General features: G+C 43.8%; 1 protein-coding gene across 2 annotated transcripts in view; it reads right to left on the bottom strand.

The window, feature by feature from the left end:
• hspg2 (heparan sulfate proteoglycan 2) overlaps nucleotides 1-18,484 on the bottom strand; it is an 85,946-nt gene that overhangs the window by 22,257 nt on the left and 45,205 nt on the right. Inside the window, exons 23-48 of one of the 2 annotated variants that reach the window (XM_044038529.1) lie at nucleotides 18,162-18,335; nucleotides 17,710-17,889; nucleotides 17,482-17,600; nucleotides 17,275-17,386; nucleotides 16,558-16,671; nucleotides 16,327-16,454; nucleotides 16,103-16,189; nucleotides 11,019-11,089; nucleotides 10,859-10,923; nucleotides 10,621-10,761; nucleotides 9,034-9,225; nucleotides 8,700-8,738; nucleotides 7,343-7,627; nucleotides 7,129-7,185; nucleotides 6,477-6,560; nucleotides 5,741-5,833; nucleotides 5,553-5,645; nucleotides 5,229-5,459; nucleotides 4,538-4,651; nucleotides 4,331-4,458; nucleotides 3,882-3,968; nucleotides 3,729-3,787; nucleotides 3,029-3,193; nucleotides 2,809-2,919; nucleotides 2,489-2,589; nucleotides 2,047-2,227 (exon numbers count right to left, since the gene is read on the bottom strand). In XM_044038529.1, the coding sequence (XP_043894464.1) occupies nucleotides 2,047-2,227; nucleotides 2,489-2,589; nucleotides 2,809-2,919; nucleotides 3,029-3,193; nucleotides 3,729-3,787; nucleotides 3,882-3,968; nucleotides 4,331-4,458; nucleotides 4,538-4,651; nucleotides 5,229-5,459; nucleotides 5,553-5,645; nucleotides 5,741-5,833; nucleotides 6,477-6,560; nucleotides 7,129-7,185; nucleotides 7,343-7,627; nucleotides 8,700-8,738; nucleotides 9,034-9,225; nucleotides 10,621-10,761; nucleotides 10,859-10,923; nucleotides 11,019-11,089; nucleotides 16,103-16,189; nucleotides 16,327-16,454; nucleotides 16,558-16,671; nucleotides 17,275-17,386; nucleotides 17,482-17,600; nucleotides 17,710-17,889; nucleotides 18,162-18,335 (3,211 nt within the window). The remainder of the gene's footprint in view (nucleotides 1-2,046; nucleotides 2,228-2,488; nucleotides 2,590-2,808; nucleotides 2,920-3,028; nucleotides 3,194-3,728; nucleotides 3,788-3,881; nucleotides 3,969-4,330; nucleotides 4,459-4,537; nucleotides 4,652-5,228; nucleotides 5,460-5,552; nucleotides 5,646-5,740; nucleotides 5,834-6,476; nucleotides 6,561-7,128; nucleotides 7,186-7,342; nucleotides 7,628-8,699; nucleotides 8,739-9,033; nucleotides 9,226-10,620; nucleotides 10,762-10,858; nucleotides 10,924-11,018; nucleotides 11,090-16,102; nucleotides 16,190-16,326; nucleotides 16,455-16,557; nucleotides 16,672-17,274; nucleotides 17,387-17,481; nucleotides 17,601-17,709; nucleotides 17,890-18,161; nucleotides 18,336-18,484) is intronic. The other variant, XM_044038530.1, reaches the window with a different exon arrangement.

Consider the following 18,484-nt stretch of genomic DNA (forward strand, 5'->3'; position numbering starts at 1 on the left):
TCTTTTCACAGTTAAGATAAATACATTAAAGGTGACATGTGTACATTACATCAGTTACGTGTCCTTTAGTATCTTTGGGTTTAATATTCGCGGCAGTTTTGCTTTTGTGTGAACAGAAATGAAGCAATAAAAAACAAATGTACGTAATAAAGACAAGCAAAAAAATATGGTTGAGGTGTGAGATCGTTCTCTGAGATGTATTTTTTTGAACATTTGAAATGGTCTAAATGTAAACACACAATGACATGGCAAATCCCTTAAAAAAAATAAACAAAAAAATTCAAACATTTCTGATATATCTGATTTCATGGAAACAATTCAGAGTAACATAATTTCAGTCAATCAAAAGAAAACAAAGAAAATGTGCCAACAACATTGACAGAATGTAAATAAAAATAACATATTATACAATTCTTGATTACTGACAGGATTAAGATAAAAATAAACTCCTTTAAGGGTCAGTTTTTAAATACTAACTGACGAGTAACAATCAGCACAAGCGGGGCAGACGTCTGCCGACGCGCTAAAGGGATGAAGGAGAGACACAGTCGTACAAAAGCACTTTTCAAAACTCAACTGAAGCAAAGGTTTAACCAAGCGAATGGTTTATAGCACCGTTTTTTGTTTGTTCAGGATGACTGAGAGAGTAACACAGCAGGAAGGAACACTGTATCGAGTGGTACAAAACACACACACGGAGACAATCGCACAAAAAAAGACAAAAACAAAAAACCCTCCTCTCCTTCCAGAAACAATGTCGTCCTCTTTGGAAGGTCAGTCCGCAGAGTCACTACACACCCATCCTGGCATCTCACCCTGCTCCACAAACAGCTCTGACAGGGAGGGGGGCCCCCTCAGAACCAGAGTTAAAGACAGCCACCAGAACCCAGCACCCTGCTGGTAAAACCTCTAACAGCGGCAATCAGCGACTCTGCCAGTCATCGAGAAGCAACCAAACCACCACCGATTAATTCAACCAACAGACAGGAGAAAAAAAAAACGAAACAAAAACCAGAGGAAAGGAAATTCGGTAGAGAGGTGGCGGAAATCGCTGATCCGAAAGTGTGCTTGTTTGTCTGTGAGCGTGTGTGTGAATCTGCATTCATAGCACCACGTGTTATCCACTGTTTTATTCAACACTGAGACCCACAAGCTGTATTTCTTCATATAAAGCACAGGAAAGTCCACTGACCAGAGACAAACAACAAGACGGACGGCGAGTTAAAAAAAAACCACACACACACACACAAAAAAGGCAGTAAGAAGAGCAGCAGGATTAGACGGGGGGGTGGGGGGGGTGGGATTAAACCTGAGCATTGTGTGTCGTGACTGATCGAGGCAGAATCTACTTTTCAAGCAAATCATAGACAATGTGGTTTGGACACATTGTATCGCGTGTCCTTGTCCGCCCGTTGTGTGCAGATCATTGCTCAGAGCAACGTTATCTGCAAAATGTGTTAATTAGTAATCAGCACTTACATAAGTGATAATACGACTAGGAGGAAGTGTGTGGAGGACAATGGTGATGGACACAGGAGACTTTGGTGATCACAGGTTATGGTGTCATTCAACGTGACCCTGTAGGATTTGCCAATTATTTTTAATGCAATTTTGTTTCATAATTGCAGAAAATAATGTGGGCTGGTTCTGAAGTTTGAAATCTCGAGAGTACATTCCAAAATTGGGAGTGAAAAAAAAGAAATCATAGTTCAGAGCGTGGATTTTTTACATTTTTTTGAGGCTATAAATGAACGTGATTTATTTGTCTTTCTGATCGCCCGCTAGACTGATAAGACACACGGCGTTCTATGTTGTTATCTGAGAGCAAAGGGCAAAAGCATGAGGAGTTAGAGCTGCAAGCTTATTATGCTGTTACCCAGAGCCAAGTGTTTCCAGTGCACACTGATGAATGCAGTCAAACAGAAACGCATGCACCATTCCAAGCATGAGGGGAGGGGAGGGGGGTGTGGGGGTGTGGCTGGAGTCGGAGCCGGTGGGGTGGCAGGGAGTGATGGGTAACGGAATACAGTGCCAAGGATCACGAACCTTGCACGTAGAGGATCGCATTGCCCTCGTCCATGGCAAACATGTTGGAGCCCGTACAAACGTAGGCGCCAGCGTCCTCGGGCTGGACGTTCTGAATCGTAAGAATGCCGTTGAAGTCCATGGCCCGGTTGGGAAGCTTCCCGTTGCCAATCCGGGTCCACACCAGTGTGTAAGCTGGCGACTGCAGAGGAGCGAGCACACAAACACACACAGATTACGAGACGCTTGCATTGGCATTGATGACTTGAGACTTTTTTTTATTTTATTTTTTTTAAATTGCAAAATAGAAGAAGATTGTGTTTTATTTTAAATGGTCTCTACTACATTTTGTGAGAAAATGGACCTGGGACTGCTGAGTACTTCCAACTATAGCGAAGTATAAAAAGAAGGAAGTTTTTAAGCACATTAAATAATGCACGTTTATACGATTGACCAACGTTACCTTGCTCTTTGCAGTGCAGATGAAGCTGACGGTAGATCCCACTCTGACAGTCTGGGCTTTCGGCTCCTCGATTGTCACCTCAATGGCTTTGGATGGAGCACCTGGTGAAATGTAGAGACATTTATTTTATAGTAACTGTTTATATATATATATGTTTAGTATATCGCGACACACTTTGTGAACGGCGTGAAAGCAAACCTCACGAGTAACTGAAAAGTCTTGAGTAAACCTATGTGCTGCAACACCGAGGGTCTCGTTTCCGTGCTGCAAAAAGCAGCTCAAGGGAAAATCTCAGTAAAAAAAGGGGGAACCACACATACTTGTGACAACGATTTCAGCGTGACTCCTGTTGGTGCTTCGCTGGTCTCTGCAGGTACAGACGTAGACGCCGGCATCACTTGGCTTGACACTGTGGAAGTAGAGCTCTGCACCTGCACACACACACACACACACATTCTAATGCACATGTTCAATCGAAACATTACATGTGTTAAGATCATTTAAAAAAACAAACAAAAAAAAAAAAACACATGTCCCTGCCTTGTCTGCGTCTCTCAGCAGCGCCAGATATGGACCGTCCGTCCTCTCTGGACCAGTAGAAATAGTGTGGAGGAGAGCCCGACACCTGACAGCGCAGAGTGACGGGGCCACCGGGGGACGCCAAGACCCTCGCCGGATAGACTTTCACCACCAGCGACGCTGCAGCTGCAAAAAGGCAATAACAAGCTCAGCAGGGAAGTGTTTCTCAATGGTGCTTTGTTTGGTGTCATATTTGATTAACTACCATCACTTGTGAGTTGCAGATAAACGTGTTGAGTGATACAGTGTTGTAGAGCAAGTATGGAGTTTGCTTCGCTTAGATAAACGATTAAGTAGTATATCATAGAGAGACACATTAGCACAGCGCCCATGTTGGAAATCTGATGAAATAGTGAAATAGACTGGATGTGTATCGCATGAACGTGGCTCGATAAATAAGTCTTAAACTAAATTATAGGCAAAAGGGAAATTCTTTCAAGGTTTTACTTGTCTTTTTGATCTCAGCTCTGTCTATTCATTTTCTCCTTGGAACATAACGACACGTTTAAGTCCATCTTTGAACACAGTTTAGTCATTCAGTCATTCATTCAGTCATTGTCTACCGCTTTATCCTCCACATGAGGGATGCGAGGTCGTGGGGCCAATCCCAGACCCTGGAAAGTGCTTTTATATTTCTATTAAAACCAAAATGTAGCCTCACCATCATATGGACGACACTTCACCCTCTCTTGCGGGTTGCCCACGTATCCAGGAGCACAACTGATGACACAGACGTGGAAAGAAGTTGACCAACTTCATCAAAATGAACCATCATTTCAGTGACTGTTTTGGATCCTGTGCTGGGATTTCTTACCGCTCACAGTACTGGCCGGTGTAGCCCGGCTGACAGGCAGTGCACTGGTAACCACCATTCCCAAGGCTCTCACAAGTAGGGGAGAACCTGTCACATGAGTGAAAAACACAGACAGACAATTATACAGAGACAAAAAGAAGGTTCCATATATCAATTGAGGTCTAATCCTTTTTATTGACAAAAAAGGAATTTGCACAGGAAACATGATCAAACGTTTTACTTTTACTTTTAACAGGTTAACAAAATCCTGCTTTGTGAGGAAACAACACGAGAAGACGTCTGCAGGAAACTGAACTTGCACTAGTTCAGGTAAATAATGGACCTTCAGAACATACAAGACAGTAACATTTGCTGTGAACAAGAGCAAGTGAGTCAGACGCAGACTTGTCTCGAGCTATTAATGTGGTGGTGGAGGAATCTGAGGTCTCGTTATCTGTGCCAGTACTCACTGGTTGTTGGGGTCAGTGTGAGGGCAGGCGCAGGGCTGGCAGTCCTCCGGAGTGCCAACAGTGGGGTCACCAAAGAAGCCAGAGGCGCACTGTTCACACAGCTCCCCCTGTGTGTTATGCATGCAGCCCTGGAGGAAGAAATCTCTTTTAGAGATGCATCCATCTCACCTGGGTTACACGTTTGAACAGTAATCTCGTGTTTCATACCCCGCAGACGCCGGTCTCTGGGTGACAAGCGTCAGAGTGGCCGTTACATTCACAGAGCTCACAATGACCCAGGTATAAACCTCCACCGGTGCGAGTATAACCAGGGGCACAGTCCTAAAACAGACACAAGTCAGATACACTATGAATGAAGGAAATCAGTCCATTGAATCATCAATTAAAGGTCCAGTGTGCATCATTTAGAAGGGGAGAAGCTACATATACAAGCTGTAAGTATGTTTCAATTGTATTCAGTCTTTATTTGACTCACAAGAGGGTCCATGTCAGATAAAAAAATAAATAAATAGGAGATAGGACATGATTAATTAAATACAATTCACAAACAGTGCTTTCTGACCCTGAAAGAGTAATTAAAACATCTCTTCCTCGGGCAGGTTAAAGCCTCGATGACGCTGTTTTCGGACTCAGCCAGGCAACACGTGAGTACATCACAGCAGCAACAGCAGCAGCATCCTCATTCTCACAGCAGAAAAGTGTGTACACAAAGCTCAATCTATTGTTTTTGTTGCTTCAAGTTAAGCTTTTTATACGTACTTCAGACGAGGGCCATGCTTTATGGAGGCTGCTATAAGTGTGTGTGTTTTGCATTTTAAGGCCACCAAATGTTTCTGACGCACTTATAAAGTAATCCTCTAGTACTCACTAATTCTTACACACACAGAAAAAAAAGTACCTCGCAAGAGAGACCCTTGTATCCAGGGGGGCAGCGACACTGCTCTACCTCGAGGGCCTGCGCCAAACCGCTGTAGTCGGGCACAGCTACTTCCATGCTGACATCAGAGATACTGGAGGACCGCATCTCAGAAGAGTACGACGCTCGGATAAGGACGTCGTCCAGATCAGCCAACACCATCAACAGGTGCTCGCGGGTTGCAGGCATGCCATCAGGACGTTGCCAGTTTTCCTATAAAACAAGGAAAACGGGCTATTTCAACAAACCTGTCACCGTCACCTCGGCACATCCAACACGTCACTGCGCTCCCGTGGAGCATCTCACCTCTCTGAAGACGATCTCAAACTGGTTCGTCTCTCTGCTGCCTTGCTGCCTCCTCTTCCAAGGCTGGTGAGCTACCAGAGTGATGTCATTACCCTGCACACATCAGCACTCGCGGGGTTAGCAAACACACGACAAACTCACGTCACCATCAGAGAGAAGAGTGAGTCAGGGAATGAGCGCAGACTCACAATAATCTGGACGTTGGCATCGTCGAGTAGTGTTCCCCTGGGACCGGCCACATAGGAGATGGTGTATTTAAGTTTGCCACCATAAGAACCCACCTACAGTAGGGTTTGGAAAAGAGAGGCATTAGATCTCCTGCCTGCTCAAACATGAAGAAACAAAAATGTCTTATGCAGGAGGTTAACTTCTCGTTTGAACAGGTGTATGTCCCATTTTTATTATTTTTTTTTTTTTAAATGTTTTGGTTTCCACATGAAAAGTTCCGGCACCATGAACGTTTCGAGCAGTTTTCAAACGTAAAGAAATCGATCATTTTAATCAAGGTAACGGTTCCCTTGACTGGCTGCCTTTCACTGGCATCGTATCCTCTTTACTCATGAGTGTTGTTTTATTAAGTTTTAATAACCATTTTAAAAATACACTCCGGTTCTGGTTCTTGATCTTTTTTTAACTGTATATTTTAAATAGATTAAATGGCTTTCTTTTCTTTGGAATACACGTATCCGAGCAAACGTTATAAAAACCAATAAAAACTGAAAACAATAAAACTGTATTAAGTTACAGACAGCCAAGTAAAAGAAACCCAAACTGTATTCAGGGACAGAACATGAATTAAAAACAAAACTAGGACCATTTTCTGTCATGTATCACTGTGCACACAGTCAAAAAGACTGGGACAACTGGGGGACATTTACAGAGGTGCAGTATATCTCTGACCGAGGGGACGTTTTTCAGAGTTACCTTATCCCCTGTGAACTGTGCTGGGAGCTGCCAGAAGAGCAGATCATCCTGGTGCAAGCTGAAACCTTTGTAGACCAGAGCGTACTGAGAGAGAGAGGCAAAGGAGGAAGGAGAGGCACGACAGAATAAGCCACAGTGGGAATAAGAGTTGCAGTGCAGTGCAAGCAGGAAAGCATGACGGAGAGAGGACAACACGATAAGACTCTGGGGACAAATGTGTGAGGCGCACAGCTGAAGTCTTCAAGTACGGAGTGCGATTAAAGACTCTGATGACAGTTTGATAGCAGGCTGGAGGATGCACTGCGCTTTCATCTGACAAATAAAAATAAAAACTCCCACTGTCAATAGAGCGAAAATGACAGTTTGAAAGCAGATAATTGCATAATGACAGTCGACTGTAAACCCCGGTTTCTCTCAAGTGGTCAATTACAGTAACAGCACAGCGGGAATGGGAGTTTGCTTGTGAGATACCACCATAATATGTGACCTATGCACTAACATGCATGTGTGGTGATTGAAGTTTCTAAATAAACCATTGACAAACTGAGGGGAATGTGTAGTTAATGAACTTGTAGAGTTTGTTTCTATCACTGTATTCTGTGTGTATGTAAGTCAGTCTCTCGGGCATGCCAATGTCACTGTCACTGTCTACCTTGCTGTTGCCTGTAGAAGTGCTAGGAGAAATCTTGTTCACTTTGTTCTTGCTCTGCTGATCCGCAGCAAAGCCGGAGCCCAAACAGAAACAGGACACGTCACCAAAATGAGCCAGAAATCACAACAACAACAACAACAACAACAACAACAACAACAAAATCTGAATCCATCCATATCCGTCTCTCAAAATCAAAATCTCTGACACGGTGTACCTGAAGATGAGGGGAACGCCCTGGAGAGTAGGGTTGAGGTCTGGTTGGCCTAACTGAAGAGAGGACACCAGAGGGAGGAGAAGGGGGGCTCAGGTTACGCAAAGACCATCGAGGGAAGGAGGAGGAAGAAGACAAAGTTGGGATCCGTGAAGAGGAAGAAGATGAGGAGGAAGAGACAGAGGATTTAGAGGAGGAAGAGGAAAAGAACGGAGGGGGACCCGCTTGTCCATTGGAGAAGTTAGAGAGGAGGGCCCAGACCTCATCATCCAGCTGTGGGACATGACCCTGGGGGTACCGAATATACAATAACCATGGGAGAAGTCACAATGACCGAAAAATATGTTTTTGTTCTATGTGATTTACATAAATGTAAGAATGAGATCATGCTTTTAAGGCCATCATTCCTGAATGAGTAGAACAGCAATGTACAGGTCTGACTGCACCGATGTAACCAGGTTAGTCAAAGAATCCGGGCCACACAGGTCAACTGGAAATATGTTTACATGCAAATGAGTCACTATATCATTGTAAGAATAAATAATTAGGTTCTGGTGAATTGTTCAACTATACAAACTGAGCACACAACAACACAAGTTCATGCCAAATATCCTCTTTAAGATCTGAGGCATCTGGTTCCAAATGGAAGCATCCTTCCTGAGCTGCTCCACAGGCAAGTACAAGACACTCCACTGATGTGGATAAAGCCTGCTCTTTGATCACTTTCCTTATCACTGAGCTGATGGTATTTGGGAGCGTTATGGCGGTGTTATTCGAGCAAAGTTAAACTGCATGAAGCTCTTCAATGGACCATTAATGACCAATAGTTAAAAGGATACTTCACCGATTTGCATTTAGCTTTGTATCCCTAGAATAGGGGGCAGTATTTTTGAAAACATGTGTTTCCCAACCTCAGTTTGAGTCGAGAAATATCTTCAAACTGCAACGCTAACTCCACACTTTTTAGACTAACTCGTAGTGGGACGGGACCTCATTCCCATAATGTAAACAGTGTCCGCCATCTTTGCTAACAGGAGCTAAAGTGTCACTGGTGAGCACGTAACAAAGAAAAGAATAAAGATATTTCTCAACTCAGGGAAAACTGAGGTTGGGAAAATACTACCCCTTTTGTAGTAATACAGAGGTAAATCGGTGAAGTGCTCCTTTAACATGGCTCATTTGATGGGAAACTGAAAAGCAATTTACTGTATGTTTGCTATTTTCACTGCACAACATAAGCAAAAAACAAAACATGCCTCTGAAAAGAGACTGCACTTCAAAAAATAAACATGCCAGACAACACGGTACAAAAAACCCCATTCGATTTCAACACGACAACCACTGACTGCCATTACTGTACCTGTTCTGCTCGTTTCTTACGAGTAAAGAAAGAATCTTTCTACAAAGAGTGAAAGGGGCAAGCACACAAAAAAATGCCATGTTATATATGAGCATAGACAACTTTCCTGACTCGTGAAAACACAGAAGTTCCACACGGACACATAAGGAAATGTGCAAAGATTAGCTGAAATGGAAGGAAAGATTGGCAAAATGGAAGAAGCAAACGAGAAAGAAAGGTCTACAAGTTTATGATGAGTGCTGCTCAACCTTTTGCATACAGCACTTCGGGATCTGTGCTCTTGCTTTGGCTGCTTCCACTGATTTAGCTGCTGTATGTGCTCTTGGATACTGACCTTGTCTCCCTGGTAGACCCGTGGAAGCTGCCAGTAGTGAGGCTCCTGTCCTAGATAGTCAAAGTTGCTGTAGGACAGCTGGGTGCCCTCAGTGGAAACCTCCACGGTGAAACCAGTAGTGATGCGGTTTGTGCGCTGACGGTTCACCAGAGCGATGTCCTGGAAGTTCCCGGGGGAGAAGACTGAGGACACCTGCAAGAGCACATCAGGAATACAATCAAGGCCCACTGAACGATATATGACAGTGAATCTGTTGCAGGTGTAGAGATAAAGTCAATTAATGACTATAAACAGATAAAAAAAAAAAGGTTAATGGCAGATTAGTGCTGTTGTGCGTAACTAGCAGATGTCATATCATTGAGGTCACATGTGGCACACTCTTGAGGAACCAGATGTGCACATGTGGGCCAGAGAACACAGATTGGTTTGAAAGAGTACTGAATGAAGCCATCTATGTCAAAACTGAGAAACCATCTCTCAACCGAGGAGGAGGAAGAAGACCACCTTTCTCCCACGTACAATGCTCTCCTTTCATCTCTCACTGGGAGACTAAACTTGTCTAATGAAAAAGAGTTTAGATGAATCTGCTTTCTCTTGCGCTTGCATTCGCTGCCGCTTATCTTCATCGTTGTCGTCTTTCTCGGGTTAGGAGATTGTTTGGTCTATTTTGCTTTGTGTTAACTTTTATTTCCTTACCTTAGTCCCGCTGGCTTGGTTCTTTCTGTTTTTGTGATTGTACAAATTATAAATTGTCCGTTTTTGGTGTATTTCTGTAGCGGCGTTACGGCGCACTATGTGTACCTGGCACATGTAGTACAGGCATAGCAATGGCAACTGCATTCTATGCGACCTCTTGTTACTTTAACACTCGTTGACCATCACTGACAACCTGAAGCTCTGCAACGACTGCAGCCGTCATGCGGGCACACTGTGAGTTCCAGTGTGCTCAGCTCACATTTCACAAAAAGTTAAATTCCTGGGTTTTACCACAAACTTTTAAAGAAGCCCCTCGGATGAGAGTTGGACTGTGATCAAGAAATCTACAATCTACCGCTGCAACAGATTCCATGACTTTTGGGTAACTATGATCTGGATGAATGATGACTCTACATAGACAAATGCCTTTTGTTTGCTCCTCCTGCAGACAGCCTCCGTGTGTCTGAGATACAGATCGGAACTGCTGAGAAGTAAAATACAGTAAGTGTCTTTGTTTCGCTGCTCGTTCTGTGCACTCAGCATATGAGTCTCTCGATCGCTCTCCTCGAGGCAGAGAAGATGTGGGATAATTACTCTGTTTGGGTAATTACTCAGACTTCTTCACGGGGGTGACAGAAGCTCAGGACTGGAGCTCTAACTTATACTTTCTTGATTAAAGTTGTGTTAGCGTTTTGCAACAAAAGACCTTGTTGTGCATGCAATAACTCACTAAAAGAGGATATTAGACAATATCTGTCTGTCCGTTATTGGTCCAATTGAATGGTACCTGCAATAGTACAACGCAGTTTGGTTGCGGAGTGGTTTGAATGTGAAGTATGAGGCACTGCATCTCCTGTATCGTTTGCTTGTCGCGGTACGTTCACGCCTTACCAGGTCTCTGTAGTGCGTGGAGCTGGAGCACTGCTGGGTGACGCCCATGCAGAAACAGGACAGGCAGCCGTCTTTGTTGTCCTGGCTGAGGTGGAATGCTCCAGACTTACAGCTGGAGCAAGACGGACCCTCTACGTGCATCTGGAACACAGTCACAGGAGAATGAGACGTAAGGCGATCCCACCGTGCCAGTATACACAGAGTCAGTGTCGATTTAGGACGTGTCTCGGATGATCACCTTGCAGCGGCACTCCAGACCACTGCAGAACTCACGCCCTCTTGGGTCACAGTTATAGCAGTTACCTGACGCACAAGTTCAATAGGTTAAGACAAAGAATGACACAGAAACTGGAAACTTCCCTAGTCACTTCCCCAGATTGTAATGAAAATAAATGTACCATTGACTTCATTGTTGCCGTTAGTACATCTCTGTCCAAGCTGTGGGTTGCCAGTGTATCCTGCAGCGCATCTGAAATAGAAATAGACAAGTGTGTGAGCAAATATTTCCAGTCAAGGAGGATACAAGGTTTACACAAAGGACAATGTGGCAGGAAGCTGGGAAGTCTGCAGGAGGTGATACATTTGATGAGAAAAAACAAAGGACTGAGTCATCAATAAGTTCTGTCGTACTATCCGTTAAGTACACACATAGCCCAGCTTTTGTGTTATATACAAACAGTTTTCCATGAGATTAAGATGGAGATGGATGAAGCACAGCTGCTGCTGCTGCTGCCAAATCATTCAACATACAGTAACTCAGATGTTGATTCCATCTCTCCATTAAAAAAAAAAAGCTTCACAGCTGAAACACCTTCACACAGGAAAAGAAGTACGAACATTAACAAAGGAATCAAAGAATCACCAGATTTGTGGAAAAAAAAAGGAAAGCAAGAAAAGCTGATATAAAAAGCCACAGATCAAGACGCTTAAGCTGCTGAGGAGGAAAGGTTTTCTTGATACTGTGACACAGCCAAGCGATGTGCCTTCAACCCAAGCAAACAACGCCACTGCCACCAGAGCAAGGGCTAATCTCCACAGCACATCTGTGCAGGTTTCCCACCAAAGGACAGCTGCGGTCATTCTTACCTCACCTGTCGAGGTCCGCAGGTCAACAGCCAACAAAGAGGACTTCCATGCTATGAACACTCTTTTGGGAGAATCCTATTCCATCTAACTTCTAACGGTGAACAGTCAGGCTTATGTTGCGGTCAAGCTTTGTCCGTCACTCCACTTAGTGCTGTTTCATATATTTACAGATCGGCATAATTGCTCATAATACAGGGAATTAGAAAATACATCAAAATACATACAGATGTGAACATGTCAAACGTGTGTTTATAAGAAAGCACATACAACTTGAAATTACACTTCAACAAAACACACATTATGTATAATTTCAAGACGTTTTACAGGTATCATTTGGAAACTGTCTCTATGAATTTCTAGCAGTTCTCTGGTGATGATAACATCATGTTTGATAGTCCGAACCATGGCCAGCAATAGCAGACATATAAGAGCAGTCATGAATCCAATACTTCCATCTAGATTGTGATGAAGGTGGCTGTGAGTATTCATGGTCCCCCAGTGGAAAAAGGCAAATGTTTTCAGGTGCATATACAGTATATCAGTACTATTGATTATACAGTTATCGCGAACATTATCATTACTCACGCAATAAATATCAAAAGCTTATTACATGCAGCAAATATTCATGCCCCTCAGAGGATGATTCAAATCCTTTCAGCTATGCGATGTCGCTTTCTGGCAGTGTGTCATGCTATTGGATTTATGTGAAATCTCTTGATTGCAATGTGTGTCCCCAGCTCATTCCTATTGCTTTTGGTGGTGGATAAAGTTAGGCACATTCATTCTGACATAGAATCAAAACAGAGCCATTTTGGTAGGTAGCCCTGTTGTTCAAAGACGTACTAACCAGGCTACATATATATACATATATATATATACATATACATATACATATACATATATATATACATATACATATACATATATATATATATATATACATATATACATATATATATACATATACATATATATATACATATATATACACATATATATATATATACACATATATATATATATATATACATATACATATATATATATACATATACATATATATACATATATATACATATACATATATACACATATACACATATATATATATATATACACATATACACATATATATATATATATATATGTGTGTATATATGTATATATACATATACATATACGTCAGGTCATTGTCTCTCTCTGTTTGGTGGAGAGATGGGAACCCACTGGCAATGAGTCCCGTCTGTGTTGTGTGCACTTCATCTCAGGTGCAGAAGCCAATCTCCGTGGAGTTACAGTGCACAGTGAACTCGTCACTATTTCATTTTGGCAGAAGCTTTTGTGTACAGCCATGCTTGTAAAATTGAGCTGAAAGCCAGCATGCTACAACACGCTCAGATTGGAAATGACAAACCAGGTGATCACCAAAGTCAATAGGTGTCATTCTCTGGGGACAATAGTTGTCTACAATGTCAAAAAAGCCAATAACAACACACCCAGACTCGACACTGGTATTCTAGGAAAACCTTACGTCTCCAGTGAGACCTCCACACTGAAAAGTCACCCAAAACAGGTTGGACATTTTGAGTCTACAAAGAGTATGCAAAGGACAGGGCAAGGACAGGAGGTGTGACGCGTTTGCCAGGACACCGCGACAAAGCATCATTTGATACTGAACATACATAACATGCATAAACATCATTTTAAATAAGATCTATCAAAGCAATGGGGTCAAACCTGAGGTAGTGTAGCCACAATAACATGAACACAAGTATACACATGAGAGGTACGACTGTGAAGCTATGTCTTCATTACAGGGCTTTGTGCAACCGTTCTTACAAAGAGTCCTAACTCACACTTAAAGTCATCAACGTCCAAAAGTCAAATGACAAAAACATAAAAAAAAATCTATGAAAGGTCCGTCTGCATAAAACCTGTATAAAATGAGTCCCTTCATTCAGTTACATTGGGGGAAGCAGAGAAACACATGATCAGAGTCTTGCAATATAAACCTTAAAAAAAAAATTCAAAAAAGATTAAAGACGACAAGTTATTTCCTAGTCGTCAGGAATAATTTTGATAGGAATCGCCAGCCTTCCCAGGACAACATGAAGAGAAACATCTTGATTCTTTTTGTGCTTCGCAGACCTCTGATCACCACTCAACAGCCTCAGTAGGTCCAAAACACCAGAGGGAGAGTTTGTCTTCTTTTTCTTCTGTTTCTTTTCCGTTATTTTCCTTGAAGCGGTGGACTTGCGCTTAGGCAGAGCTGACGTTCTTTTCGCTGTTGTGGTGAGCTTCTTCTTACCAGCAGTAACCTTGGTTATAGTAGGAGTTGTTCTCTTTGTGGTTGTGTTGGGTTTCTTTGTAGTAGGAGAGATGCTCGGCCTCATTGTAAATGAGTCGCGCCCAGGCTTTTTCTTATTTTGACTCTTTGAGTCACCGTCTGAAGACTTTCCAGGCTCCAGAGCTTCCTTTAGAACCGGTGCGTCTGATCTGAACACCTTTTTATGTCCATTGGTTTTGATATGTAGTACAGAATCCTTTCTGTTGGCCTGGTCCGATTGTTTACTCTCAGACTTTGATTTCTGAGGCGGTGGCTCAAGTTGAAATTTGGTGATCGTTGCCTCTCCTTTGACTTGCTTTGGTCTCGTTCGTCTCGGCAGTGACTCAGGTTTAGTTGCACCTGGCTTTTTTGTGTCAGGCTCCGGTTTAGTTTGAGGTTTAATTGTAGACACAGTCCCCGGTTTACGCGTGGTGGTTGTGAACCTTTTTGCAGAACTCGTTGAGACTTGACTTTTGGACACAGTGGCTCTACTCGTGAGCGGTGTCTCTGTCGGTATGATTCTGACTGGATGAGCGGGCGTCGAGTACATCGGAAGCGCGGGGACTGTGGTGAAAGCAGGCAGAAGTCTCTTTTCCTGAGTCGAACGGGAGATGTGCCGTGTGCGTTTCATCTTGTTCATCTCCTGAGCCAGGGCAGTGAAGCCATCGATCAGGATTTCAAGCCTTCCCTCCAGTCTGTTCAAGCGGGACTCCACGTCTGTGTAGCCCTTCTCTAACTCGCTAACCTTCTTGTTCTTCTCTCCAGCTGAATGGATGGAGATGAGCTCCTTCAGCTGGGAGCTGAGATGACTCTGCTGGTCTTGTATACCACTAATGCTCTCCTTCATATCGAGCGTGTTGCTTTCCAGCATGCTCAGGCGCTGGTTAAAGGTGTTCAGGTGAATCCGGAGCAAGTGCTGGAAGCTGGAGTGTCTGCTCTCTGGGCTGGGAGTGAAACGTGGTGGGAGTCTGGATGTCGATCTACTGGGAGTGACTGAGACTTTGGAGGTCTCGCTTGCTTTAGTGGTGAGTGTAGTGTGACGGGAAGCTGCAGTAGACAATAAAGACTTGGTGGGGATAACAGTTGTTTTGCCAGTGGTGACGGGAGATGTGAAGTCAAAGTCATCATCACCGCCATCGTCATCTCCACTGCCAGTCGGTATGATCTGTTTTTCCCAACTGAAATTGAAAACTGCTTGAGTTCCACATCCCACAGGCAGGAAGCCCTCAATCTGCGTCTCCAGGAAGGGGTCGCCACAACTGTCCGCAGAGGGAATCTCCTCTCTTAATGTCAAAACAGCAGAATCAGGTACGGTGCAGGCAGAGACCTTCAAATATGAATCTATTCATGAGTTGTGTCTTTCACCCAAGTCACCTCGAACATCTTTGCCCTCGGAGCGACAAAGATTCATTAGCGAGACAGGAGTCCTCATAAATGCCACATCTACATTTATGTCATAGAGACCAAGGAAATACATTGGCTCTGTACACAGACAGAAATCACACGAGCCGACACCTTCACAATTCACTGCCAGCAAAGCGCAAAGCTGAAGAAACAAAGCAATCACTGAGGAGGCTTTAGAGGTGAAAGCAGAAGAAAGAAGAGAGCAACGACACACAAAAGCCAATGATCATCAAAGTTTCCCGGCGATAAACGCCTCACAAATTCGTACTTCTTTCCACAACCGTAAAATCTGAGCAATGGCTTGTCCCTCGTCCTTATCCTTACACAGTAGTAAAACAACGTCCAACAGCAGATCAGAAAAAAAAAGAGGTTCGTGGTTCCAAACGTTCAAGCTCCACGCACATCACCGATATGCATCCCCTTTCCCTCCTGTGACACCGCTCAGTCAAAAACAAGAGAAGTGCAAAACTACACACATGCTTCTATCACTTTCCTTGTGAGCGGAAAACAGCTGGTGCCAGTGCCAGTCCCTGCTAACCGTGCTGCTGACCCACCCAGTAACCCCAAACACTAAGCAGTGTCTAAAACCCTGAAGAGAGGACAGCGAAGAACAGGAAAAAGCAGAAAGAGAAAAAGAAAAAAAGAAAGAAAACAAGAGGGATTTACCTTTCACAGCGGCGACCAGTGTAACCTGGGGGACAGCTGTCGCACGTCGGCTGACCGTCAGAGTCCAGATAACAGGTTGCTGAGAATCTGTGGCAACAGACATTTGATCTCTGTTTATTATGATGAAGTTGAATAAAGTGGTTTTATTAAATAGAATTGTTTTGTACTGACTCTACTTGTACTGACTCTAATTGACTTGACATTATTTTTAGACATGAACTCACTGGTTGCTGGACGCAGTTCCAGGGCAGGGGCAGGGCTGGCAGGCCTGGGCTCCGCCTGTTACAGGGTTTCCATAGAAACCAGTCTGACAGCGTTCACACCTTGGCCCGTCCGTGTTGTGGAGACATTGCTTTTGGTCGGATCACGCACAAAAAGAAAAGGAGGTGAGAAATCCTGACTGCTACTGTGTTTCGGTACAGTCGATCAAAGCATGTTCCAGAAGTGAAACCTACCAAACACCTGCCGGTCTCTTGATCACAGCTACTGGCATGACCATTACAGTCACACCTCTCACATGTACCCAGGTAAAGGCCAGAACTGGTACGTGTGTAACCTTCATCGCACTCCTGCAACAACATGGAAAAACACCCCAGGTGAGAGACGTGTAATTACAAGGAAGGATTCACTTATTACAGACTGTAATGGAAAAAAATACTATTTTAAAAAAGTCAAACTTGGGGATACCAGCTCATACTTGACCTTGACTCAAGGTCTATTTGCTAAGATTTTATCTGGGCTTCTAAAAAAAAACTCCCTTAACTGCTGCAAACAATTGGTCTTAACGCTTTTATTATTTTAATGTTTCTGTTGGTTTTAAGTTGGTCTTGGTGTTTTCGTGTGTTGTCTAACTGTACAGCACTTTGGTCAACTCTGTTGTTTTTAAATGTGCTTTAGAAATAAATTTGGATTGGATTGGACTGGACTTAACGCAGCCCAGCCAATCAGAGACCAGGATAGGGTGAAATCGGCAACTCACATGACAGAGATCAGCAGTGGACCTGGTCTCATTCCCTCTGTCACCTTTCATGTATGTTTCTCCACCATGTGTGTTTTTGTGAGTCAGTGTGGCCCTATGTCATCACACACTTGCAGCAATGCTTCAACTTTGTGAAATCTATGTAATTGTGAACTTGGCCTTAACAGATTTATTTTAAAAACTCCTTCTGTACCTGGCAGGACGGTCCTCTGTATCCCTGAGGGCAGGCACACTCTTCTACCTCCAGGGCACGTTCATTACCAGTGGAGTGAGGGACAGCAAAGTCCATCTTAATGTCTGAGATACTGTTTAACACAACAAAAGGACCGTTAATATTCTTGGATTCATGTCGAGGTGCTCGACTGGACGGAGCGTGGTCAGAGGAAAACTCCCATCATACCTGCTCTCCTCCATGTTGTCCGCATAAGAGGCTCTGATCATGAAGACAGAAACATCAGCAAGAGCCATCAGGAGATGCTCGCGAGTGCACGGCTGCCCGTCAGCGCGACGCCACGCAGACTATCATACAGGAATAAAGGAGAAAGAAAGAAAAGTTAGTCAAATAACACTGTGTGAGGATTGGGCTTCAGCTAGAAGATGATCCTCTACCAACATGGATGAAACTCACCTCCCTGAAGATAACAGTGACGGTCTGTGGGACTCGTGGGAGGGGCTTGGTCTGGGCGTGGTGCTCCAGGAAGATACCATTGCCCTGGAGGACCACATTTGGCTCACCATCAATCACAAGAGAGCGCTGAGACGGTGCGTAGCGCACCGTGTAGCGAAGCTCCCCGCCATAGGCTGTCACCTGGAAGAACATGGTGAGAGAGCAGCTTGTCTTAACCAAACTGAAGAGTGAAAAGGAAGCGGAGGAAATCACAAAAACACCCGTGTTTGTCTTGGCTGTGAATTCAAATAAAAGGTTAAAAGGAAGCTCAGTGTGTGGGTAAGTGCAGACTTTTCACTTAACATGTTGAGGCATGACTGAGTGGGACAGAAAAAGAGAGAAATCTCACACTTGGATGGGGTTTCTTTTCCCCTCTTATCCCCTAGTCTTCTCTTTGTTTTGATTTCACTCACCTTATCTCCTCTGAAACTCTCAGGCAGGACCCAGTAGTAGATGTCGTTGGGGACGCTGGTGAAGGAGCGGTAGACGACTTCAGAGGAACCCCTCTGGGAGATGCCTTCAGAGATAATTCTAGTGTTTCCGCTGTTGGCAAGGGAGAAAAGCTGCCCGTTCACGCCTCCCCGCACCTGAGAGACAAACAGTTTGCCGGGCTGAGACGTGAACTGAGATGTACAGTGACATCATCGCCGTCACTTTTTTGTACACGGCATCTCACCATTGCGCACAATCATTTCCTCAAACTGATGCCAGAGAGATATTCACCCCTCTTTGCCAT

The sequence above is a fragment of the Solea senegalensis genome, linkage group LG11 (genome assembly GCF_019176455.1).
Source record: "Solea senegalensis isolate Sse05_10M linkage group LG11, IFAPA_SoseM_1, whole genome shotgun sequence".
NCBI classification, from domain to species: domain Eukaryota; kingdom Metazoa; phylum Chordata; class Actinopteri; order Pleuronectiformes; family Soleidae; genus Solea; species Solea senegalensis.